The sequence below is a fragment of the Ambystoma mexicanum genome, chromosome 3q (genome assembly GCF_040938575.1).
Source record: "Ambystoma mexicanum isolate Mex_15411 chromosome 3q, UKY_AmexF1_1, whole genome shotgun sequence".
In the NCBI taxonomy this organism is placed as follows: Eukaryota; Metazoa; Chordata; class Amphibia; order Caudata; family Ambystomatidae; genus Ambystoma; species Ambystoma mexicanum.
Genome location: NC_090926.1, coordinates 763,724,109 through 763,750,817, shown reverse-complemented (window position 1 = coordinate 763,750,817; position 26,709 = coordinate 763,724,109). Strand labels below are relative to the sequence as shown.

General features: G+C 44.6%; 1 protein-coding gene across 3 annotated transcripts in view; it reads right to left on the bottom strand.

Moving 5' to 3' along the window:
- The window catches only part of RECQL5 (RecQ like helicase 5), a 1,190,108-nt gene that overhangs the window by 30,080 nt on the left and 1,133,319 nt on the right, over window positions 1-26,709 (bottom strand). For all 3 annotated transcript variants that reach the window (XM_069654764.1, XM_069654765.1, XM_069654766.1), the window contains 2 exons: window positions 20,326-20,580; window positions 13,059-13,131 (listed from right to left, as the gene is read on the bottom strand). In XM_069654764.1, coding sequence (XP_069510865.1) covers window positions 13,059-13,131; window positions 20,326-20,580 — 328 coding nt within the window. The remainder of the gene's footprint in view (window positions 1-13,058; window positions 13,132-20,325; window positions 20,581-26,709) is intronic.

Below are 26,709 nucleotides of genomic sequence, written 5' to 3'. Positions count from 1 at the left end.
TTCCAGAATCTGTTTGAACGTAGATAGGCTTCGGTTATCTTGCAAGCGAAAATAAGTTGGCAGTGAGTGTTGAACTGTGTTAAGCTGTTTTTTTTCCCTTGCTGGTGTGTGCATGCTTGTGGGAGTGATTGCAGCGAGAAAAGAAAAAAAAATAGATATAAAGAGGTTTTGTACCATTTTGCAGTAATGAATAGCTTGTTCAGGAAAAAGTGTTCCCGCTGGCGGTGAATGCTCTGATGTTACTATTCCAGGCTGGACTAAGAGTCCATATGATAAGTTGGCTCAGGCATGGGCCTGTGGTGCCGGGCTAAGTGAGACTTGGGATCAAGGATTGGGGGATGCCGATCCGGCTGATGTAATTGCATGCTTGCAACAAGTTTCGGTAGAACGTGGTAAAGAATGTGTGGCACTAGGCAGGCGAGGTTGGGTTCTTTTGCATGCTTATAGGAAAATACATCAGAGGCAAATGGATATGAAAAATTAGGTTTTGCGATTAGAGAGAGCTGGCTGCAGAACGGCAGACTGCGTTAATGCAGCAGATTCAAATGAAACTGTTTAAAGATAAGGCCGACACATATCAGGCGGTGTCCGAGAGGGCAGCAGTCAGAGTAGCTCGTTATAAATATAGGAAAAGACTGGGAGGGGTCAACAAAGGAAAGGTGGCAACTGTAATCGCTACCGCTGGCGCAGTCTGGGATCCGGATAAGTGGGATGGTGATATTTTTGATTCGACCAGTCTGGAAAGTACTTCTGCAGAAGAGTCTGACCCCAAACCAGAGGTGAAACAGAAAACAGTGACGGTGAAGCCTGTTAGAAGGCGGCGAGCCGGACCACACCCGCAGAATCCTGGTGGTGGTATGGTGGATTTGACCACGCTGGAGGATTACACACAACAGGAGGTTGGGGGAAATTATTACCCGTTTGAGGCAAAAATCAGGGGAAGCTTTATTGACATGGATGGTGAGATTGCTAGATGAATGTACAGAGTTATTGTATGCGTACTCGGAAATCCATAAAATATCTTTCCAATTGCTTTCGGTCTGGTGTAGCATGCAGCATAGGTACTGTTCAAGGGTCTGGTTAGTCCTTTCCGTCTGACCATCGGTCTGGGGATGGTGACTTGTTGATAGCCTCACGTCGATTTGTGCCAGTTGACATTTCTTCCAAAAATGCGAGATAAATGGACTACCTCGGTCAGAAACCAATACGGAAGGGAATCCGTGTAATCGAACAATGTTTTCGAGGAACTCCTTGGCCAGAATCGAAGCAGAAGGTAACCCCTTTAAAGGAATAAAGTGGGCCATCTTGGAAAAAAGATTCACAATAACTAGGATGGTGTTAAATCCATTACATGGAGTTAGATCTGTAATAAAGTCTAAAGACAAGGGGCCTCATTACAACCCAGGCGTTAAGGGTTTAACGGCGCCGTCGGCGCCGTTAACCCTTAAAGCCTGATTACCATTTTAACGCCTGCTTTTAGCAGCCGTTAAAATGCAAGGCGCTAACCCGCCTTGGTGCTAATTACGGCACCGTAATTTACGGTGCCGTAATTACCGCCTTCCCCACTCCCATTATGCCCTATGGGGCAAAAATGGGAATGGGGAAGGGTAAATGGGGAATGGGGATTTACCGCCCCACTCACCTTGGAATGGGGCGGTAAATCCGCCATCCACCATGGTGTAAACAGAGTTTACACCATGGTGGTAAAGTAGGGAACTTACCGCCTGGGTTGTAATGAGGCCCAAGGTGTGCCATGGTGTAGGTGGAATATCCAAAGGTTGTAAAAGGCCAGCGTTTTTTTCTTCTGGCTTTTGTTTTGGGCGCAAATGCCACAAGACATCACAAATGACTTTACATCTTCTCGCCAAGTGGGCCACCAGAACTGTCTCTTAATTTTCGCTTCAGTTTTTGCGATACCTGGGTGCCCTTCCATCAGGGTGTCATTGTAATTGGAGAGGACTAGTTCTTGTATTTCCTTGTGTGGTAGAAATAGTTGTCCTTGATAGTAAGGTAGGTCATTGACGACTGAGTAGTCCGGGCCTTTCTTTACCCAGTCCTGCAGGGTTGCAGGATCGAAGAGTAGTTGGATTTTTGAATGAATATCTTCTAGTGTCTGTAGAGTAGTTATGTCAAGAATTCTTTGCTCGGGAATTATTGGCACCGGTTCCGGGTTTGCATATGCTTCTCCCATCCCTATTCGGGATAAGGCATCTGCTTTGCCATTTTTGCAGCCTGGTCGATAAGTGATCACGAAATCGAATTCAGCAAAGAACAATGCCCATCGAAGTTGTTGCGATGATTGGGCTTTGGCTGTTTTTAAATACTGCAGGTTCCGGTGATCAGTGATTACGGTAATAGTATGCCTGGCACCAAGAAGATAGTGCCGCCAAGCCTTAAAGGCCGATTTGATGGCTAATCGCTCTTTATCGGTAACCGCATAGTTTAACTCGGGTGCTGAGAACTTTCTGGACCAAAACGCTACGGGTGAAGTTGACCGGTTTCAGGATCCTTCCGGGACAGGACAGCTCCCATGGCTAAACTGGATGCATCAGTTTCTACTATGTATGGAAGCTCAGGGCGTGGATGCTTTAAGACAGGTGCTGATGTGAATTTTGCTTTCAGCTCTTGGAAGGCCTTTTCAGCCTCTTCGGTCCACAAGAAGCGTTTGTTTTTTCGCAAAAGTGCTGTGATGGGGTGTGCAACATGGGAGAAGTCTGGAATGAATCTGCGGTAGAAATTAGAAAATCCGAGCATGCTTTGTACCCCTTTGACTGAACTGGGTGATGGCCACTTGAGAATTGCGTCCACCTTTCGAGAGTCCATTTGGACTTCTTTTGGAGTCAGGATAAATCCAAGAAATTCAACTTCCGTAGCATGAAAAACACATTTTTCCAATTTTGCATATAACTTGTGCTGGCGTAGTTTCTCAAGGACTGCACGGACGTGCTTAACATGGTCTAATTCTGAGGAGGAGTACACTAGAATATCATGTATGTATACGACGAAACAGACGTTAATGAGTTAACGAAGGACATCGTTCATAACATACTGGAAGGCTGCTGGTGCATTGCACAACCCGAAGGGCATCACCTGATATTCAAATAATCCGTACTTGGTGCGAAAGGCAGTCTTCCATTCGTCGCCTTTCTTGACACGTACCAGATGTTATGCCCCTCGGAGATCTAACTTAGTGTAGATACAAGCATCTTTTACTTGGTCTAGTAATTCGGGGATCAGAGGCAATGGGTATCGGTTTTTTACCGTAATCTGATTTAATGCGCGGTAATCTATGCACGTTCTAAGGTCACCTTCCTTTTTTGGCACGAAGAATAAAGCTGAGGATGCAGGAGACTTGGAAGGACGAATAAAGCCAATAGCAAGGTATTGTTCCAAGTATTGCCGTAGGTGACGATTTTCAGGTTCCCTGAGGGCGTAGATTCTACTGCATGGGGGTTGTGCACCGGGTAGGAGGTCGGTTTGACAATCATATGATCTGTGAGGAGGTAATGTATTGGCCTGTTCTTTTTGAAAAACATCCTGAAATTCTTGGTATTCCTGAGGTAACTGCACGATTGGGTTAACGACTGTAGCCAGGCCTTTGTTCAAAGTTTTCTAGGGGTAACAGGTGTGTGCACAATCCAGGAAGGTTATTCTCTTCTCTCGCCAATCTATACAAGGATTATGTGTTTCCAACCATGGCATCCCCAGTATTACCTGGAACTGTGGGGCTTTGATTAGATCAAACACAATAGTCTCTCGATGCCCATCTTGACTCAACAGTGTCATCTCTGTAGTGGAATGAGTTACAGGCCCCGAGGCAATCTCAGTTCCATCAACTGTGGTGATGACATCCGAAGTGGTCTTTTTGCAAAGAGGTAGATTCATCCTTGACACCAATTCGTGGTCCATATAGTTTCCTACGGCCCCGCTATCTATCTATGCCCTTACTGCGTGCATATGTGATGGCTGCCTGGGATAAAGTAGGACCATTGGGATGATCAGATGCGAGGTCTGAGTGTCCTTCTTTAAGCTCGGTAAGCGAACCTCTACGCTTGTCGGGCGTGGTCGTTTCCCGAATCAGGCTCTATGTGGCTTTTATCAGCAACTCCTACCACCTTCTTGGGTGGTTTTGTAGGGCAATCCCGTAGAAAATGTCCTGAGGTTCCACAGTACAGACACAACTGCATCTTTCGTCTTCTTTGTCTTTCCTTTTGAGTTAAGGGTCGTTTAACCCCCCCCCCGATCTGCATAGGTTCAGATGCATCTGTTACTTTGGGGCAACGTTGGGTTTAACCAATACCCGGTTCTCGAACTTAGCTCGATCAGTCTTTTGGTTCTGAAGTCGGTGGTCTAGCTGGACCACTAAGTCTATAAATTCTGTGCAATCCTGAGGTGGGTTCACAACTTGAGCCAAGACATCTTTGAGTTCTCCCCGAAGTCCACGATGAAACAATGTAATTCGTTTTTCCTCTGGCCACCCGGTTTACACCACCAACCTATTGAAGGTTGCAATATAGGTTAGCAGATCCTGATTACCTTGTCGTAAGGATAAAAGTTTGTTGTCCAGGGCTTGACCCTGTGAGTGTCTGGCGAATAGTTTTTCCATGCTCCTTTGAAAACCCTGAAAATCCCGGAGAAGAGGATCATCCTGGTTGACTAATGGAATGGACCAATCCGCTGCGCTGCTACTAAGATATGACAATACAAAGGCTACTTTGGCTTGGTCATTTGGAAAGGTTCCCGGTCTGCATAAAAAGTGCAAGCGGCATTGGTTCATAAACACGGCGAACCTTTTGGGGTCCCCAGCAAAGCGTTCGGGTGGAGCTAACAGAATATTTCCTGGTAAAACCACTTGCACAGGATTGCTTGATGAAACTGGGGTTGGTTTTCCCCCATATCCAGGTAGGGGCGTTTGCCCAGCTTGGATTTGCAGTAGTTGCCTAGTCAGATCATCCGTGCGCTCCTTTGAGACAATCAGTTCTCTCCTGAGGGCATTAGTCTCTTGGCGAGCGGCATGTACTTCTGCCCTAAGTTCCCCCAATAATTGGGCCAGTTGGTTGGTTTCCGAGGTTTCCATAACACCCGGGTGGGTATTTGTAGAGAGGCTTCGCGTTCTGTTACGCTCACCTGGACCCCACAGGGTTGTCGATCGGACCCGGACAGCTGCGGTCTCCTTCAACGTGATGCGTAGTGCAGAGATGACTGTCTGGACTGGCCCGCATAGTCTTGTCTGCTGGACCCGAAGAAGTATTTTCCTGAAGTGGAGACAGGGATTAACCACCTGTGGGTTTTAGTGATGGCCTCCCAACTGTTCTCGCTCTCCCCCACTAATCACCTCCGATATCCCCTTAGTAACCTCACCTTATGTTCGTAAAAGATGAGCTCTCCATCCTGCGTGTCTTGCAGGGGCGCATAGATACAAGTTACTTCGCTGGTTTGAAGGTGTTGGGAGAGTTCCAGTAATATTGACTCTGAAGTCCCTGGCGGGATTGGTAAGTATCAAGTTCAAAGAGTTCAATGTGCCCGATGTTCAATCTTGTCCCCTTCCTTCCTTAAGTTGCAACTGAGTTCATGAGAAGAAGGTCTCGTAGCTGCTGCTGGCGTTCAGGTAAGAGTCTGTGTTACCCAGCGCTGTCCGGTAACTATTGCATGCGTTAACGTGTTGTTTTTTTCTCCCTCTTTACAGATGCGGCATATGAAAATGTGGAGTTATGGAATAATACTGCCGGTGGTAAATCAGGTAAGTCTATGGTGGTAAGAGGTTGTATTTGTTGATTCCCTTGGCTCACCTTGTTTTTTCTTGTGTCCCCTAGGTGCCGGATTACGGCGAAGAAATGATGGAGACAGTGCCGGATCGAAAGATGCTGTGAGAACTGGTGAGTATGGCGCCGTGCTGGATTTGTCGAAGCGACGCGTACAGGACTGATGTACTCTCCAGGTCCGGAGATGAAATGGTTCCGAAATTAGGTGAGGAATTTGAAATAAGTTTGTTTTCTAACCTTGTCCTTTTCTTCTTCTTTATTCTAGGAGCTCCGGATTCGAGGCGGGCGTGGCAGAAGACTGGATGCTGGCTGCAGGCAAGCAGGCGTGGCAGAAGACTGGATGCTGGCTGCAGGCACGGTGAGCATCACACTGCTGGATGCAGAATAACGCGAAGCATGTGCTGCTGCTCAGGTGTGGTTTAAATAGCCTCCAAAGTAGTTCCAGGTAAGAAGTTCCCTAGAGCCAGGCCCGAGTAAAAAATAGTCCCTGTAACAAAATAGTCCCATCCAGGCCTCATGTAGGCTTGGACTCTTTTGCAGCATGGTCTGCATCAGGTAAGTAAAGTCTATGAGCCTGGCGCCTAAGGCGCCAGGACTGAACCCAGACAGCACCTAGCCGGGGCTGCTGAGGTTTAAACAAATGTCTGGATGCCTGCTCCCGGAGCTGAGGGCCTTGGTCCTGATGCCCGGGGGTAGGCATCATGACAGCTAATTTGAGAAAGGTGGTGAGTGCAATGCTAGAGGCGGAGTCAAGTCACACTCATTCGAAGTTTGACTAGGGCTTCGGCCAAGCTCCGGCAGCGTCTGCCGGCATAAAAGTGGATAGGCGGCCTCATGTTGATGTTAAGATTTTTTGGGGGCCAGGAAATACACATGGGGCGCGAGCATTGATAGACACCGGGCGGAGGCCTCTGATTCATGGTAATCCGACACGATTTAAAGGCAAACAGTTTACGATCACAGGTTTAGGGGGAAAGGAGACCCCCGCAGTGCAAACGCGAGTGGAGATGAAAATAGGCAAATTAAAGAGGCACAAATACCAAGTGTTGATTGTCCCTATACCTGAGTATATAATTGGCTTTGACATTTTGGAAGGGCTAACCTTGGGACTTGGCGGTAAAACGTACCAGTTTGGGGTGAGTGCATTGATTTGCACACCCATTACTGTAGGCAAATTGAAGATTCCCCCAGTGCAAGTGCCAATAGCAACAAAGCGGGTAGCAATGAAACAAAACCGCATTCCTGGGGGGCACAAGGACATTTCAGACACCTTCAAAGAGTACGTGGAGGCGGGTGTATTACGCCCTATTATCACCGCATGGAACAATCCGCTCTGCCCCATTAAAAAGGGGATGGGTCGTGGAGGACGAGGGTGGATTACAGGGAGTTGAATAGGTTACCAGTCAAATGGTCGAAAACATTTGGTCGACAGGACAATTGGTCGACACCATTTGGTCGAATGCCAAATGGTCGAATTTTTTTTTTTTACCACCCATTTTTTGGTTTTTTTTGGGGGGGTCCCCCCCCAACCCCCTTTTTTTTCTTTTTTTTTTTTTCCCCACATGAAAACCCACAAAACACATACATAAAAAAAAAAAAAAAATTCGACCATTTGGCATTCGACCAAATGGTGTCGACCAAATTGCAGTCGACCAGTTTTGTTGTCGACCAGTTGACTGGACACCAGTTGAATAAACACACTCCTCCCTTAGTGCCCGCAGTCCCAGATGCCATTACCTTGATTGAAAATGTCCAAAAGTTTGAGGGGACTTGGTATGCAGTGATTGATTTTGATAATGCATTTTTCTCCATGCAAATCGCTGAAGAGTGTCAAGAGCAGTTTGCATTTACATGGGGTGGACGTCAGTACACTTTCACGAGACTACCCATGGGGTACATGCACAGTCTGACTATCTGTCACCGGCTGTTGGCAGAACACTTAGACAAGATACCGTGTAAACCTGACATACACATCTCTCATTACATTGATGACATTTTGATTCAGGGCACGGATGAGCACAGCGTGCAAAGTCAGTTAGATGTCCTTATGGAAGGATTGAAAAAGGAAGGGTGGGAGATTAATCCGAGTAAAATTCAAGGTCCAGCTGAAACAGTGATATTTCTAGGGATTCAGTGGCATCATGGGCATCGAGAGATGGTGCCTAAAGCACAACAGAAAATACTTGAATTTACCACTCCAACGAACAAAAAGCAAGCTCAGAAGCTTATAGGACTGTTTGGGTTTTGGAGACAGCACATTCCGCATTTAGGGCAGATATTGGCACCCCCTCTACAAGGTGACACGAAAGAAATAGAAGTTTCAGTGGGGGGAAGAGCAGCAGAGAGCCTATGAGATGGCGACAGACACCGTGCAGCAGGTGCTTGATTGATGGCCCTTGAAGGAAGGCGAAGTGAAATTAAATGTGTCTGTGCAAGACAATTATGCTAACTGGAGTGTGTGGCAGAAACAGGACAGGAAATGTGTGCCATTAGGGTTTTGGAGTCGTAAGTTGCCCGATTCTGGTAAGTCATAACCTCCGTTTGAGAAGCAATTGCTGGCATGTTATTGGGCTCTTGTTGATACCGAGCAAATGACGGTGGGCCATGATGTATTGATGAGGTCAGAAATACCAATCATGCAATGGGTACTGAGCTCTCCTAAAACACATAGAATAGGACATGCTCAAGAAGCCAGCATAATTAAATGGAAATGGTACATTCAAGACAGAGCCAAATCAGGAAAGGGTGGAGTGGCAAAATTACATGAGCAAGTAGCCAACATACCGCCCTCAGATTACATACCACCGGAGGTGCCTGAAAAACATGAGTCTCCCGTGAAATGGGGAGTAATTTACAGCGATTTGACCGTGGAACAAACAGAGCATGCTTGGTTCACGGATGGTTCAGCCTGATACGTGGGAACTGAGCGGTACTGGAAAGCAGTGTCGTACAATCCCAAAACCAAAAAGATGTTGACAACGACAGGGAAAGGAAAGAGCAGTCAGTTTGCAGAACTTTACGCAGTTTACCAAGCATTGAAACAAGAGACCCCTGGTCAATGTTATGTGTACACAGATTCATGGTCAGTGGCGAATGGATTGGCAGTGTGGTTGCCAACTTGTCAAAAGAATGGATGCAAGATTCATTCAAAAGAGTTGTGGGGAAAAGAACAAGATATTGCAGAAATGTTGTTACAAAGTGAAGTCGCTGTATATCATGTGGACGCGCATTGTGCCACAGATTCATTAGAACGTTGGTTTAATTCTGTTGCAGATGAACACACCAAGATTGCCTCAGTGGAGGCTCGGGAGGACGATATGGAGGGTTTGGCCAAATGGGACCATCAGAAATGTGGGCACCTTGGAGAAAAGGCTATCAGGTGGGCACAAGCTAGAGGCATCAGTCTTCCTTTAGAAGTAGTGAAAACCATTATTTTGCAGTGTCCCGTGTGCCAACACCAATTGCATAGACCTATACCTCAAATTGTTCGAGGTACATTGAGAAGAGGAAAATTACCAGGTCAAATGTGGCAGATTGATTACATCGGTCCTATGCCAATCAGCAGAGGTTGTCAGAATGCATGCACTATTGTAGATACATACTCGGGATACTTGATGGTTTTGCCGTGTAAACGTGCAACCCAATTGAACACCATCAGGTTGTTAGATCAGATCATATTAAATTAGTCCAAGAGTTTTGTCAGGAAAAGAGCATTGAGTGGATATTTCATATTCCCTACCACTCAGCTGCAGCAGGGCTAATTGAACGAACGAACGAACGAACGAACGAACGAACGAACGAACGAACGAACGAATGAATGGGTTACTGAAAGAACAGTTGCGCCAATCTGGAGACGGCAGTTTGGCAGGCTGGCGTGATCGTGTGTTTGATGTGGTGCAAGTGTTGAACAATAGGCCTGTGTATGTACATGAAATTCCTTTGATGCGATTAATAACTCCTACTTTGCAGGTTCAACCCAATTCCGTCAGAGAAACATTGTTATACTGGGAAATTACACCAGGTTCTTTAGCTCCCTATCAGGCAACTCCAGAGTCAGCAGGGGTAGACTTGCATTCTAATGAAGAAATCAGATTAGATCCAAGAGGAATAGTTGTCATTGAAACAGGGATTGGAGTACAGATTCCCACAGAGCATATGGGATGGATTGCCCCTAGATCTGCCCTAGCAATGAAGGGAGTTCAAGTGTTGGGAGGAGTAATTGATGCTGATTACCAAGGCGAGATTAAAGTCATCCTAATGAATAGTGGGGTCAATTGTTATCAATCAACAAGGGTGATCGAGTGGCCCAATTGATAGTCATTCCCATTAAATTGTCCCTGATTAAGAAAGGGGAGCCTCCTACAGTGTTAACTACCCGTGGGGATCGCGGTTTCAGCTCTTCAGACAGCATGGTACCGGGTGCAAAGGTGTGGGTGGAACAGCCGAGTGGTCCACCAGTGCCAGCAGATGTCATTGCATCAGGCAAAGATCAAGTGGTTTTAGTAATGGAGCCTGGTAGAAGGAAATGGCAATATGTACCCGCAGACAATTGTTACCTAAGAGAGTGATGTAGAACACTGATATCTCTTTTCTGGGTTTGCTTTGTAGATCCTGGGTCTGGTTGGTGTGACTGTGGCACTAAATGGACTCCATTTGGAAGGGTTAGACGGTCTTCTGTCACCAGCAAAAAATGTCACATCTGTGCCGGTGATCAAGGGGATACTGATAATGATGAATAATGTTGTCCGCAAACAACCCTATGCCAGTGCCGACAAGCCCGCCAGACCGAAGACATGGATCCGTGAATTGCGACAAACACATCAGGAGCAAGTGAAAACAACCTTGATGCCATTGTGCAGGAGCCCTTTGTAGGACGGAGGAAACACTCTCCTATGATAACTCAATAAGAAAATATGTGGATCTATTTAGCACCGCAAGTACTGAATATATCACACTTTTGTTTAACTGATGTGCCCAATGCTGAAGCTTTATTGACTACATGTTTAGTAGCGGTGCCGACGCCTGTACCGGTTTTAAAGCATATTTTCGGCGTCACACATAATGATTGTTTAGTTCAAGACTCAGACATTAGACAATCTTTTTCAGTCTATGAGTACTGCAGGTTCTGCCAAGAAACCGACAAGAAGTGGAGAAATTTGACACGTGTGATCACGTACAACGTAACCCAAGGTGATATGTGTTATATTATGACGTGCAAAGCACAAGAAATTGGTAAATGCAGACAAATAGAGTTGACCGATCAATACAATCATACTACATTCGAGAGGAGACTGTGTTCACGAATGTCACGCAAATGCACCAGTGTAAATAACACTATGTCTTGCAATCATACATAATATTGCTAGTCATTTGAATCATGTGAAACTTCCAACAGGATGGCTCTTTTCATGTGGTAACATTACATATACTTATATTCCAGCTAACATTTCTGGAGGTCCATGTGCTTTGACTCGATTAGGACTAATGATGTTTCCTTTACACTCAGCGATAACTCGAGGTAAAAGTCAACCTTTGAATCTGTAGGGCTATCTCCTGACTGTGATTCACATGTACATTTGCTATCAGAAGCTGAGGTTTTAGCATTAACCCTTTCATTAGTAGGTGTTTGGGGTTTAGCTGTTGGAGGTTACAAATCTTTAATGAAATTAGCGTGTTTAGTAGTTAAAAGTCTTAATCATACTTTGCAAGCTTTAGAAGAATTACTCCTTGATAGTCAAGTTACTAGAAAAGCTACTTTGCAGAACAGAGCTGCTGTTGATTATCTATTGCTGAAACAAAATGTAGGGTGTAATGCCTTTGAAGGTATGTGTTGCTTCAATTTGAGTGACCACTCACGATCCATTGAAAGTCATATTTGAGGTTTGAGGGATCTCATTTCTCAAGTGTCTCAAGATCAGAACAAAAACTGGTGGGATGGGTTATTTTCATGGATACCCGATATTGGGGGTACTCTACTTTATATTTTTGCTTGCATTTCTATTATTCTGTCTATTATTATTGCTTGTTGTTGTTGCCTTCAATGTGTTCCCAATTTAGCTTTAACATTTCGTACGTTTCAGAGACCAGTTCCAGTGCCACCTGGCTACGGAAGATAAATATCCAAAGGGTGGAATTGTTCTGCTTGATTTATGCTTTGTTCAAAATGGCGCAGGCGCGCAATGCATTCTGGGAGCGCTTGGAGCCATGTTGGATATTTACTTCACTCCGCAGTGAAAGGCTGCACACATTTTGCTGAAGTGTTAGATTCACAGTGCTGAGATAAACATGCTTTTTCAAACTTGGTATGCAGTCAAGGCCATTTCTGCTGGGAAAAGCTCATATTGTTATGACTTGCTACTGTTCTCCGTGGAACATGCTTTTAGAGCAGGGAGGCCCTGCGTTCCTTGGGGGGAGCTCTCGATTGACCCAGCTGGCAACCAACGGCTGTTCCTCAACTGCGCAGGTGCAATTCCAGAAGGTTCGAGAATGAACTCCCCTTTTGTGGAGTTCCTATATATGCGGAAACCCGGAGGGGTCAGGTGAGACTTCAGCCAGAGAAGCACGCTCCGTCTGGCCTTCCTGTGAGCTGTGGCACTCTCGGCCTGGCTACCCCCGGAGTCTTCCAGCCGCTTCTGGACGAGATGAGGACAAGAATTACGCTCACGGTGATGTATTTATTTTGACTTCTTTACTTCTTCTGTGATCTATGTCCATGTTAGTTTTATAAGTTATTTATATGTACTTGTAATCTTTGAATAAATAGCCGTAAAGAGCTGATTATCTTCTAAAGAGTGCGTGGCTGTGAGTTATTGTGTCCGTCTGTTTATGGGTTGAAGTATTTGCTCTATAATTGCATTGGTGATTTATGGTTGTTCCGTGCACTTTTCAGGGGAGAGCAATACAAGGTCATATGCAAAAGAAAGGAGAAACGAGATTAAAGAACCACCAGATTTTCCTCCAAGTTTGGCTGAAAGGTTGGCAGTGCTTTCTTGACATGTGACTGATCTGGCATCAGCCTTTCTGGGGAAATCTCATACTGGGAAATTTCCAGATTTCACCATGGGTCAGCCAACCTATATTCATTATCAATGGACTAATACATACAGTGCAAGTATCAAGTAAACTCATGTAACCTTTTCCCAACCACCCCAGTGATAAATAGTTCAACCCATTGTTGACCTATTAGGTTGGCCCACTCTTGGAGAACGGCTGCAGAGGCTCTTATCAAAGATACAAGATGGCAAGAGTTCATAGTCCCACTATACTAACGTTGAGCAGTTGCAGAGAGTCTCTCACCATTCTTCCGGAGAGGTTTCTTCTCACTTGACAGGAAGTGTGTGAGCTGCCGAGCAAAGCCTTTGAACAGTTCCTATACATGGTAAAAGGAAGGAAAAAAGGAAATTAAATAACATTCACCTGACAATAGCATAACAGTTAGAAGCATGTTCCTCATATTTTATGGGTAGGTGGTATTATATATCCTTACATTGAGGGGATCATATGGTTCCATTGCAATTCATGGGAATTGTTAACAAATCTAAATCACACCAAGGGGTGGACTACATTGAACAGAAAGGGTTTACACATGTTTAAAACAGAATGGAATTAGAATGGAATTATTACACAGGAAAGGGATGTTTTCCCATATGTTAAGAACAGAAAGTGAATGGAAGATGCCACTGTACTGGACTTGCGGCATCAAGAAATCCTGAAAGCTGAATAGGACTGTAGAATTCTTAATTTTACTAAAGTAGAGATGGATATCAGGGAGGGGTGGGTCAGTGGGAGGTTGTTTGCATATGCTGGTATTAATAGATGAGTGGGCGTTTCCATTACACTGGATGGAGTGGTGTTCTTGAATATTGATAACAAAAGACTAACGTCAGGTTCAGTTTCTAGTGACTGGGAGGTGAGGAAGTGCCATGTTCCGAACAGTAGGAGGGACGAGTCCTCTGCACTGTACAGGAATAAGTGATTGGAAAGCTTAATTTAACAAGTTGGGAAGCTGGAAAAAGAGGTCCCGTATTGGATGCCTGCCCCTCCATCATGTTTTTTTTTTTACCTGTTAGCAAGATTTAGGAGCAAAGCTTTGCCCAGAGCCACATCCCATACCATCGCGCAGCCACCACAAATTCCCCCTGGCCAGCACCACACCCTCAGACAATAACACAATCCCCAGTATGCCCCCAATTCTGCCTCACATTTACCCAAGCACCTACAATTTCAGGACTACATTTCCCTGCTCAGCATCCCATATACCTGCAACCAGTCTGTTTCTGTAGACTGCAAAATGCCAGAAGGGTCCAACTCACTGACTGTTCTTTGTCAAAAATGGTGCATCCTCCTACAGCCGCAGTAGATAATGTGAAAGGACATGAGACTATACAGGACGGCTTGGAGCGGAGGTAGCATCTATGCACTCTGGAACAGGAGCATCCCCTTTAATTGTTTCTGCTTTAATGGGTATCATACCACAGGGATGGACTAAATGTGTATTCTATATTACTGTGCCAATATATTCCATTGTGTACATGACCAGCAGTCACAGTTTTCACATCTGTGCGCTTTGAGGCATGAGTTTCACCTGGCCTTCCTGGCTACTTGTAACCATTAGAATATGAAGAATATCTTGAAACAACTTCTGAAGAATACTAAGGAAGAAGCGTTTATATTATTGAGCCTCTTCAATTGAAAATGAAAATTGTGAAAACTGGCTCGGTTTTGCACAGAAAGAATGGGCATTTGCTGTCCAAACTCCGGTAACATGAAACACCTGAAAACGTCGTCATAGGCTGAATGGGACCCTTAAAATGGTCTTCCCGATCGTGGCCCACAATAGCCCTTAATCATGCAAAGATCACTCTATAAACATTTAGAGTGTATGAAACCTACTCCAGAGGTTTAATCTGTTTCAAAATCTATGACATCAGTCACAGACCATTGTCCTCCAGACATGCTAACTATATGGCATGTCAGTAAAAAGAGCCCTACCACCTCTCATCAGGTACTGCCAGCTATCAAAGGTTGACGTTTGGATGCAGGAAGGACCCTCGTTCTGGGTGGTGCATGTAAAAGTAGGATGTTGACCCTCCTATACCGTTCAGGGCGAGTACCATGAATACGCAAGGATACCATTTAAGACAGACAGCCTCATAGGGATATATATTTCATAAAGTTCTTGTCCCAGCTTCCTAATTCGGCAGAAGAATTAGTCTGCTATAATGAAGGACATTCGTATCCAGGTATAACTGTCTACCCATGAGGCCCTAGCGAATGTCCACCGGTTTATGGATCTTGACTTACGAAAGTCCTGCTCTCTGAAAAGCTTTTTTCTTTTGTGGTAAGCACTAAAAGAAACAATGGTATTCTGTGAAGCTAAGTGCCTGAGGTAGTATACAGAAGATCCCCAAGCTCCCCCATCCCTACACCCTGGCAGTGTGAACAGGAAGTACAGTTTCAGTCCAAATAATGCTATTGTGGTCTGAAAGATGTACTACTTGAGAACCAACATCTGCAGGAGATGGGAGTAGTCATTTCATGGCATCATTGCTGGTAGAGTCAGAAGCCCGAAAACAGTGCTCACACTTTCTGGACTGGGGCCTGTTCACCTAAGCTCTTGTGCATCTGTGACCATTAAGAAACAGTCAGAGGTTACGTTCAGGAATGAAAAGTTAAGGGTCTTGTGGCCCTTATGGAGACACTGCCTACCAGAAACTGTAGTAGAACTACTTCCAAAATGGCAGACACTTGTTTTTTAACTTTGGCTCGCAACAGTATAGGGCACCTTTGAAATCTGTAGTTCGCTAAAGTTCTGCCCCATAAACGCACATTGCCACCATGCACACACCAGGCTGAAAGAGCAAAGGTTAGGAGACCACAACAGTAAGACAGTGGTTGTTAGGAGTCAGGGTACAAAGGAGCAGGTGCCTAGAGTAAGGTGGAGCAGTTAGGAGGTGGGGGAAGAGAGGAGCAGAGAGGTGATGGCGGAGAGAAGGGGACAGAGCAGATCAGATTGGGGGGAAGTGGAGACGTGGGGGTTAAAAGGAGAAATTGTGGCAGAAAGGAGAAATGACGAGAGGGTGCAGAGAAGGAGACAAGACAGAGGAGAAGGACCAAGGTTAAAAGGAAGGCAGAAAAGAGAGAATTGAAAGGAAAGTCATGAGCAGCGCGACAGACACAAACTAAAGACAGACGTTCCTGCAGAAGGGAAAAGAAAAGTAAGTCTAGCCCGAAAGCCCCACAGAGTGAAGTTCTTTGCCACTTGTGTTACAAAGAGACATTCTAAGAGGCAAAGCTAGGCGAGAAAAATGAAATAGACATTTTTCCCTTAAAGAAACAATGGGTAGTTTGTCAAAATCCAAACAGGACAGGAAGCCAATGAACCCTGGCGTTTAACTGCTGGAAGCATGTCCTGAAGCCGTACTGCAATCGCGAGACCCAAGGGTACTAAGTGGATGTAACTGGTAAGAGTCCGGGAAAATTAATATGTAACCTTGATCACACCAGCAAAAATCAAGAAAGATACAGAATCAAGAAAAAAGTGCATCTCACTATGAATTCCAGAAACTGTGAGTGACAGTTTCATCGGCCAGGGAGGCAGTACTAACCTAAGGGAGAGGAAGAAAGACTGAGGATCAAAGATCTGAGAAAAGGAAAGGATTTGGGGGAAGACAACTTGCACTATTTGGGCCACTACTAACGCCATTCAGCAGGCTCAGTCAAAACTAATCCCTCGTTTGTGTAACCAAAACAAAGCTAAATGTGGATTCTTTATTACGTTTCAAACTGCCTGTAGAACCCTCAGCTGTGACAGTGTCAGAAGTGGAATTGCAGATCGTACATCCCAGCACTACGATGCTGGCACACTAGATGAAAACCCCCTCATGGGTTCATCCCAGAAGCCAATTGTGCCAGACTAGAGTCCCTGTTTCTACCTCAACCTATCATCAAATTGCCCACCATCTCCTCAGAAGAGGAAGAAGATTTTGCCCAGCCAGCCATCGATGAGGGACTGGAGGACAAGGAGGTGATCTCTGAGAGGTCGAAGAGGAACCTTTGCTGGTTGTGGAACCAGCTCTCATTGGAAGGCCAGATACCTCATATGGATCAAGCCCTCACTACCGGTGCAACACGCCCTCAATGTCCTCCCCCAGGCAATATCCTCCCCCTGTAGCGTAGACAGTACTTAAGGATACTGGCAATTCCCATGGCTCCGCTCTAACACAACCATGCTACTTTAGAACAGGTGGAGGTGAAACCCAGGCCAACACTGGTACCAAGATGTCTTTGAAGGGGCTTTTGAATGAATAGGTAGAGGGCCTTTTAAAAGTGACTGTGGAGCTAAAGATGATAACATTCCAACTCCGCCATGCACCACACCCTCCCATTGTGGTCCAGTAGATGTACTGAGAGGAAGACGACCAGGGTGCTTTTTTTGACAGCTTTGGCCAAGTAGCAAAATGGGGAAAAAATGTTGTGTTTGTTTTATTGTGTCTTTGTTGACCAGCGTGCAGCATGCTGCCTTTTGGACACTATACCAGGATTATGAAAGCACGTATGGTTATCTCAAATACAGAATCTGTGCGGGGCTACGCGATAATCCAGGAAACCACTACCAAAATCGTTGGGATCTATGTCTGCCTATGGAGAACACCACAGCAACTGGAACAAGCTGTTCAAAGCGCCACTGCACACCTGCAGGCATACCAGACCCGCCCTACCCAACCCAAAACCTCACCTGAGAAAGGAAAGAGTGTTGAAACTCTGATGGAAAGTGCGCAATCCAGATACATGTCACAAGTCTCTCCCGACAGAGGGGTGAGGTCTGGGGGAAGGCAGGCCATAAACACATAGAGCCCAGGAACCCCAACTCCCCACAACCTAGCAGGAGTCTTGCAGAGCGTGGTGTTGGCAACCTTCTCATGGAATGGAAAGAACTGGTGATGAAGTGCTATGGCAAGATGGGTCACATAGCCCTGTCTTGCCCAGAAAGAATCCCATATGATCCTAAGGACACAAACTACTGTTACTCTCTGAATCTCCCAAAAGAACATGAAGATTGGTGGAAAGAACCTGAGGAACAATGGAACAGAGACATGTTGGCCAAGCATGCAGGAGTCACAGAATATTCCTTGTAGACCTCGTGGGCCAAGTGATAAGGGCCTTCTGGACTCTGAACTAACATACAACCATACAAGCAGATCTCCCCCCATCACCCCATGAACAACTCTTACTCAACTGGACAGTTCCCATAGCCAGCATCCACGGGGGACAAGAGACCTATCCAAAAGAAAAAGTTGACCTACAGGTAGAGGGCAAGAGGGTCGCTGCAGAAACCACCACAATGCCTGCACCTGCTGAGAAACCATTTTTGGAACTGATGTACCCTTCTTCTCACATTGGATGGACAAATGGGGTCAAACATTGGCATCAGTCCGACAATATAAATTCTAGGGCTGTCCACAACATTTGGTCAGGAGGGGGAGCAAGATGCCTGGGTATGGTTTAGTAACTTCACAGTCAAAATCCTAACACAAGGTTTTCCTCTAGAGCCCCAGTTCAAGAGGGAGCTCGCCAAAGGGAGATGTTATGTGTCAAACGTCACATCAGTGAGGCTATGGGATGGGAGTGGGATGACCCTTACGGGTGGGTACAACCGTCCGCCCTGTGATGCAAACCCAAGAGGATTTGTCAGGTTAATCATCCTATCACTAGCCTCGTGAATAGGGAATCTCTTCCTGCCCCAAAAACGCTACTGTGGTCTATGACTCGCATACAAGATATGGAAAACGAGTGGCTAAAGGAATGAAAGATGTGCGACTTGCTATCCTGCACGAGTGCGCAAGCAGACTAGTCACCTTATGAAATCATGGATAAGGTTTACAGAGTCAGGAGTATGCTAGAGCTTCCTGATCCTAGGGCCGATCACCTTATTTTGTGGGTGGCCTGAGAAAAAACCTGGAGCACCGGTGGAATCTGATGTTTGCCCAAGCGTTGCACACGCTCCCAACACTCATGCAGCTGGTGCTGATTTTCAACAAACAAATGCATAAAAGGAAAGAACAGAAGGGGTGGTGGGGTGTGGGATGTGGTAGATGGCACGCAAAGATGCAGAGTAGAGCATGGCAGAGTGCGGAAGAGGTACATTTGAGAGAGTGTGTGTGTAGGTGGTAGAGTAGAAGAGGAGTGAGCAGAGAGCTAGAGGTGGAGAGAACACAAAGCAGACGGAAGGCGGCGGAGAGGAGAACGAGGAGATGAAGAGAAGGGGAAACAAGGAGGCAAAGAGCTCAAGGCAGAGAAGCAAAACTTGAAAGGAAAGGGCAAGGAACAAACTATGCAAAGGAGGAAACAAAGAACTAAACCAAAGACGGGAAGAGGGACAAGATGGTCCTGAAGAAGGGGGAAAATAAGTAAGTGCAGTTGAAATGCCAGAGTGTGAACTCCTTTGCAGCCTGGGTTAAAAAAAGCCTGATAAATTGGATGGAGGAGGAGGGAAGAACCGCTTCAAAGCTAGGCCAGGGAAGAGAAATTGAAACCTTGCAATTACCCCAATCTGAGGCATTCTGTCAAAGCCTGAACAGGAGGGTATGCCCTTGAATCGTGTGGGTCTAATTGCTAGAACGGTGGCCAATACCTTACCCTTGTCGGAATACCAAAGGGTTTCAGGTGGGTGTACCTGATCGAAGAGTCTAGGAGGACCAATGGCTTTTTTAAGGTTAATACTTTTAATCCCTCAGCTGTGACAGATCTTAATCACTATAAGCTGGAGAGCAAGTATATCGCTCTTCTCTAAAGATTGGGGCAAGTAGTACATTTGAGCCCAAAGGGAGACCCAGCCGCTGCTAGACAACACCAAAAAGACCATCTGAGAATGGAGTTGCCATTATATGCATGGTCAGTTCCCTTTAAGATATGGGACCTCAATGTACAGAACAAGAACGATTGTTCTTAAAGAAAATGCTTGGAAAGTCAGCAGATGTTCGTTCTTGGGTGCACCATGAATTCTGCCTCTCCTTTGGGAGTGGAAATGAATAGATACTTTAATGTACAGCCTCTGGAAAAAACAAGAATAAGCAACCTGCTCAACTATGGGAGGCTTAAGTGATGGGAGTACAAACTTTAAATCAGCTTTGAGAAAATGTCAAGGATAGCATTGATCTCCATTGGTCCCACTGTCACGGTTGTGCCTTACTGTTTCCCATAACCTGGGCGTTCTTATATTATTTGATATTATGCTGTATTATCGTATTCTGTTTACTGCTTTTCCTCGCTACCTCCTGCAGCACCTTTGCCTTGATGTACGACCTCACTACCAAGGTTGACCCAAAAATACTTAGTCCCCTTTTTGCGCAAGTTTTTTTTTTTTTTTTAACAATAACCTTACTCGTAGGTTTGAAGAGAGCTTTATCTTTGCAACTGTCCATTCTAGCCATTGCAACCGAAAGTCGAACCCCTTCAGCACTCTACATGGCTTCTTCAGGCAAAGTTCAGTAAGTGTGCACACTTCAAGGCAGAATCAATCTGAGATGCTACAGGTGAATGGGTATGGAACTAGCTTACATACCTTGGAAGCAAATCTGTCATTTTTGAAGAATGGGGTCAGATATTTGACCACAATATCTGCTATCTCTTTCAGGGTCACTCCTTTGGCCACAGGCTGAATGGTTTTAGTCGTTCCTTCCTTATCTTCAGAGGACAGGTTTGGGTCAAAAGTCACCTTCTTCTTGGGCAGACTGCCTCCAGCCTTAATGTCCACTGAAGCAAAACATGAGGAGTTGGCTTCTGTTCGGGGTCTCTTCATTTCTGGAGCTGGCAGATCCTACAAAGACACAATATGGAGTGAATTACTAAACAGCAAGAAGGCCAACAAATCATTCAGCTATTTTGAAGGCCTATTGCCATCAAGAGTCATGCAGGGAAAGTTATTGATACAAATCATCTCACCACTCTTAACAGGGACTACAAAATCACTGTCCAGAAGAGACATGGGGCAGCATTATGAGCTTGGCATTAACCTGCCAGTGCCACCAGCGGGTTGCTGCCGAACCTGTAACACCATTCCATCGGCCGATATCCTGGTGCCACCGGGACATTACAAGTCCCGGCGGCCCGGGATATCAGGCGGCAGAAAGTGTAAATCCCCATTCCTGTGGAGTCCCATAGGACTCAACGGGAATGTGGACACAGAAGTACCTGCACCGTTGCTAACAGTGCCAGTGCTTCCGTGACAACTCCGCCTACCAGGACTGGTGCACACGGCAGGTCAGACCAGCCAGGCGCAACGGCCCCAGAAGGCAGAGTAGGAGTGTGGCGGTCTGAAAAGAGTGCCTGTACGGTGCAGCCAGCACCCTTATTTCCAGACTGCCACACTATGAATGAGGCCTACGGTCACATTTCATGACCAAACAACAGAATTATTGGGGGCACAAAAGATAAAATGTAGTGTAGCTCAAGGTGTCTTCAGAGCACCACACATTTACAGACAGAAACCAATGGCCACAGTGAGAAAGACATAAATAGTATGTGGGTTAAAATAGAAACCTTAAGGCACTTGATTGCAGAATGCCCAGTATTATTATCAACGAGAGTGAACGTTTTTAAGCACTTATTCCCCGATTATCGGATCTTGGATTCAGACACGCTCTGGGAATTGCTCTACAATAGTTCCAACTGCAGAATGAATGTAGCAATGATACATTTTATGCAATCTCTTAATTTGTTGGAGCATTAGGAAAGATGCACTTTTATGTATATGTCCTATTTAGTAGTGATTTGTGGTGTTTGCAGCTTATATGTTTTAGGAAAAATATTAAGTTGCTGTTTTGCTAGATTATGATTCCTGTTGTAAATAGAAAAGAGGACTTGAAATTAATGAATTGAAGTGGATTCGTTATACTGTATTACTTTAATGTTTTAAAATTTGAAAAGCTGTTTTACAGCTAAATCAAATAAAAAAAATAAAAAGAATATGTGGGCACAAAAATAGGTTCAGAGTTCCCTCTGAGCCTACCAAAATGCTCTCTACATATCACCTGACAGCAGGTTTTAAATCCAACTGTGTTACACGATTCAAAAGAGTTTTTGGTACATTAAATGATATCTCCCATAGTCATTATAATTATATGACAGTGTTTTTATTACTCCTTAAAAGGCAGTACACAAACAGGCCTAGTGTCTCTTAGCCAAGGCATTTCAGATACAGATCCGTCTTCAGGGCTAAACAATATCCCGAATTACACCAATTCAAAAATCCACAAGACATAATGAAAACATATGGGAAAGAATCGAGAAATAAAAAAAAAAAAAAAAAAAAAACATTATCAGAAAACAAACATCTAATTAGATTCATTGAACATAATTTCTCTAATGATACATATTTGTATTACCTTAATGAGTCAACTGGTGTTCATATGACTAAACAAAGAAACAGCACATGTGCCTATAAATACACTACATTGAGGTACTACACATTAGGTATGGTTGTATTAAGGAAAACCCGGTACCTAAGTATTGAAGGTAACCTGTGTTGCACTTCAAAGTTACTATATATATTTCAAAAAAAGAAAAACAAGGAAAAAACAACTGTGATCTAAACCTCCTACATCATCACCTTGTTCTCCATGTCTTAATTTCTCCAATATACTCAAGGGTAAATGTAAGCTTACCGGTTATCTGGCCCTGAGAACTGGAGCACCATGCAACATGTTCTTTCCTTACCCATCAGTGCATTACTGCAATTGTGGGCAGTGTGATGTCACACGTACACGGTGACATCACTACCGCCCGCTTGCCGCACGGGAGGCCGCACACGACGTTAACAGCAGCATAATGTAGATGTGTAAGTAAACAAGTAATACAAGCAGCATACTGGTACACAAATATGCAAATGTATGAATATGTATTTCGTGCACCTATTATCAATACAATGTCATGCATTGTAACCAAAATACCAGGCTGGCATCTAAGCTTGACAATGGATAACAAACATGTGTGTGAGCAAATGTGACTGATACTAAAAGTCGCTAAGGCGTATCGACCAGGAATCTGGTCGAGATGCATATAGAGCATGGGCATGTCTAGACTTAAGTCACTTGTGTGCATTATCCAAATTGCTAGTTGGTAACATGAATTTTTCTCTATGAAGGCTCACTTATAAAGTGGATGTCACACATTAGTCCACTTCCACTATTCCCAGTATGGAAATAATGGTGTATGATTACACAACAAGTAATTATTAGAAAGAAGAATGCATATACACACAAGCTTCATTCGTCCAGCAGGGCACTTTAAAGACAACACTGGTCGATTGTACATGAGATCATATACTGAGCAACCCCATGGTGAATAACAGTACAAGGATATCTAGAACATATGTACACACAAGCTACATCCGACCAGTTGTTCTGTAGGGCAATTTAAAGACCAATTGTACATGATATCATGTGCTAAGTAACCTCATAGTAAATGACAGTACAAGTATGTCTACAAACATATTGTAAGCAGTCATGCTATCAACAGTGTTTATTGAGCTGAGTCGTTGACGTATATATGTCCATATGGCTTATCAGTAATGCAGTGGATCATAAGAAGCATGAATAATTCACCTCTTCATTGATTACTCCTGGAGTTAGAGCATCCAGTCTTTCGATCCAGTAGGTCTCTCTTTGATCTAGTCTCTTTGCCACATCTTCATGAGGTTTTTTTTGGCTATTGCCTCCACAACCTCAAATATTACCTGTGAAATGCCATATCTTTTCTCTAGCCAGTGCCTGGGTACTGCTGAGTTGGCATTCTTGGGGCGATACATGAGCAGTGCTCGTTCCATTTCTGCTTCCATGGTCCTTTGGACTGTCCAACATAGTATGACCCACAAGGGCATTTGATCGCATGAATCACGTTGTTGGTGTCACTATTTATCTTTATTTTCTCACCAGATCTAGGATGGTTAATAACATTGCCCTTTATTACGAACCCGCAGTTGGAACAGTACAGACAGGGGAAAGTGCCTGTGCGTTTGGTTTGTGGTGTTTTTTTTTGCTGGTCTAGTTTTCACTAGTTGATCCCTCAAGTGTGTGCCTCTCTTGCAAGCAAATATGGGTAGTTCTCGAAATAGGTGTTCTACCCTAGTGTCACATGTCAGAAACCCACACTGTGGGTATGCAAATTAGCCCACATTTGCCCAAATGCAAACCTTTTCTCCAGGAAATTGTGTTTGGACTGATGATTTATTTTGTATTTATTTTATTTTTGGATTTATAGAACGCGCTGCAGCCAACAGGCATCAAGGCGCTATGAGGAAGGTAAGAAGGCTTGATTCAGGGTTACAAGAATGCGGCCCAACAGAGTAGTGCTTAGTACAATTTGTTATGTTGCATAATACAGTTGTTGACGGTTACTTGGTTGAATAAACAGATAAACATACAGAGGAAAGAAACCCGTTCAAATGATCAAACAAAGAGTCTAGTTTTAATGGCTTTCCTGAAGGCTGCATGAGAGTCAATCAACCTAATCTGGGATGGGAGAGTGTTCCAGAAGGTGGCGGCCATAGTTGGGAAGCTGGAGCCACCAGCACGCATTCTGCAGGTAAGAGGAATGGTGATTCTGTTAGTGTAGGCAGATGGCGTGTGTCCGATCCCTACTAAAGATGAAACCAGGGTATGTAGTTGTCCTGGCAGCCTTGTAAAATGTCGGTCTTGGGTTGATTAAGCTCTGTATAAAGTAACAGTGCCCTTTAAGATATAGAATTTCCTGGAGAAAATGTTTGCATTTGGCCTAAATTGCATACCCCACAATGCCTTGCGGTTGAGGCTCAGAACTGGAGGTGAACTTCCAGTGACCGATACTAGGTGGCATTGTGGAATGTGTGATTAGACTAGCCTAATATATTATGCACAAACATATATATATTATATATGGCATACATTACTCACCATAATCTTATTTCTGATACTTGTATCTGCTTAGATTCACATGCTATCTATAGGCCGACGTCTAGTGGTAGTCGCAGAGTATTACATGGCTTGTTTACCAAACTGATAAAGGGCTGTCGACTGGGTGCGTTTGTATTACTATCCCTAGTGTGACGTCTACTCTACCCATGGTCCTTCAGATGGTTTTGTTTATGACATGAGGGCTATGAAGTACTTGCACGAGTACAAGAAAGAAGTAGTAGAAAGGTAAAGATAGAAAAAACATTTATGCACCTTTCCAGGAGGAGAGGAAGGGAGGTTGGGCACATGTCAATCTAAGCTGATACAAGCATCAGAAATACAATTACGGTGAGTAATGTATGCCTTCTGAGGCTTGTTGATCTGCTTAGATCACATGCTATGCATAGATTAGAAAGCAGTACCTGGAGAAGGAGGTGGGTTGTGAAAAGGTACAGCAACAAATAGATGTTTTAATTCTGCTTGTCCCACCCGTGACTCTGCTTTAAAGGGTGCGTCTAGGCAGTATTGCAGAGTAAAAGTATGAATGGAACTGCAAGTAGCAGCATTGAAAATTTCATCTAAAGAAAAATTTGCAATAAATGCACCAAAGTAGCCCCTGTGCCTCGTGTAGAGTGAGATCTTGGTGTAAAAGGTAAAGTCTTTTTTGACAGCGAGTAGCAAAGTTGGATGCATTTGACTATCCATTTGGAGATTGCATTTTGCGAAATATGATCACCTCTATGGAAACCAAAAGTTGATCTGTTTTCCTTACCGCTTAGTTTCGTTTATGTAGTACAAGACCGCCCTCCTCACAGAGGCATTTCTCTGCTGAATTTCAGGGATTTTGGAAAAAAGTAGGAAGTACAATAGATTGGTTAACATGGAACTTTGAAATGAATTGATGTGTTACAAGAACCACCTTGTCTTTGTGAATGATAATGAAAGGGTCTTGTACTGAAAGTGCTTGCAGTTCACTGACTTGTCTAATTGTAGAGATAGCCACCAGGAAGGCAGTATTGCAAGTTACATGCTTCAGACTGGCCTTGTGCATCGGTTCAAAGGGTGGACCCATGTGTTTTGTGAGAACATCATTTTTAAAATAAAAAAATATATTTATTTAACTTGACAACTCCAAGAGAAGTGAGTAACATTCAAGGCAGGTAATAATCATATACATTGCATACAGTGCAGGTACATAGTGTTAATATGCGTCATGATTATAAACATGGGGATTATCTGATCGAAACTTCGACCAGATGTCTCTGGGTCTCGAATGTGTTGGCTGCAATTAGCCCAGGATTCTTCAGTATCTGAGGCCCAAGTGACAGCCCTGAGCCATTGCGCTTGAGTGGGTCCTCTGGGCCGGAGCCAGCATAGTAGGATGCAGTGCACTGCGAGTAGCATGCAGAGGCCCGCTAGTTTTTTGGAATCGCAGCACAGCTCAGGGAGGTCATGGAAAAGACACCGTATTGGGACGGAGTGATAGTCTGATTTAGGATAATGGATATAGTGGAGCATATATCCCTCCAAAACTGCATAAGGCGAGGACAGGACCAGATCATGTGGATGTAAGAGGCACTGTCGAAGCCACACTTGGGGCATCTTGGGGAGTGATCATTTGACATATGGTGCAGTCCGCTCGGGGTGTAGTGGCATCTGTGCAATACTTTAAACTGGATCAACTTTAAACGGGAGTTGAAGGATACATTGTGAGTGCGTGCACACATAAGGGCCCAGCGTTCGTCGGTCATTTCCACCTCCATGTCTGCTTCCCATGCGTGTTTCAGTTTAGTGAAGGGGGGGGTAGATCTGGTCTTTGCCATGGCATATAGTCTAGATACCTTACCCCTCGAACAGTTGAAGGATAGCTCAGTGACTACAGGGTTGTCGGGTGGTATTGTTGGAAAATTGGGGTATTTCATTTTAAGGGTTTTCCGGAGAGATGGGTATTGGAGCCATGCAGATGGTTTTCGTCTCAGGGAAAGTGGGAGGTCCGGCCATTCAATAAAGTTACCCTG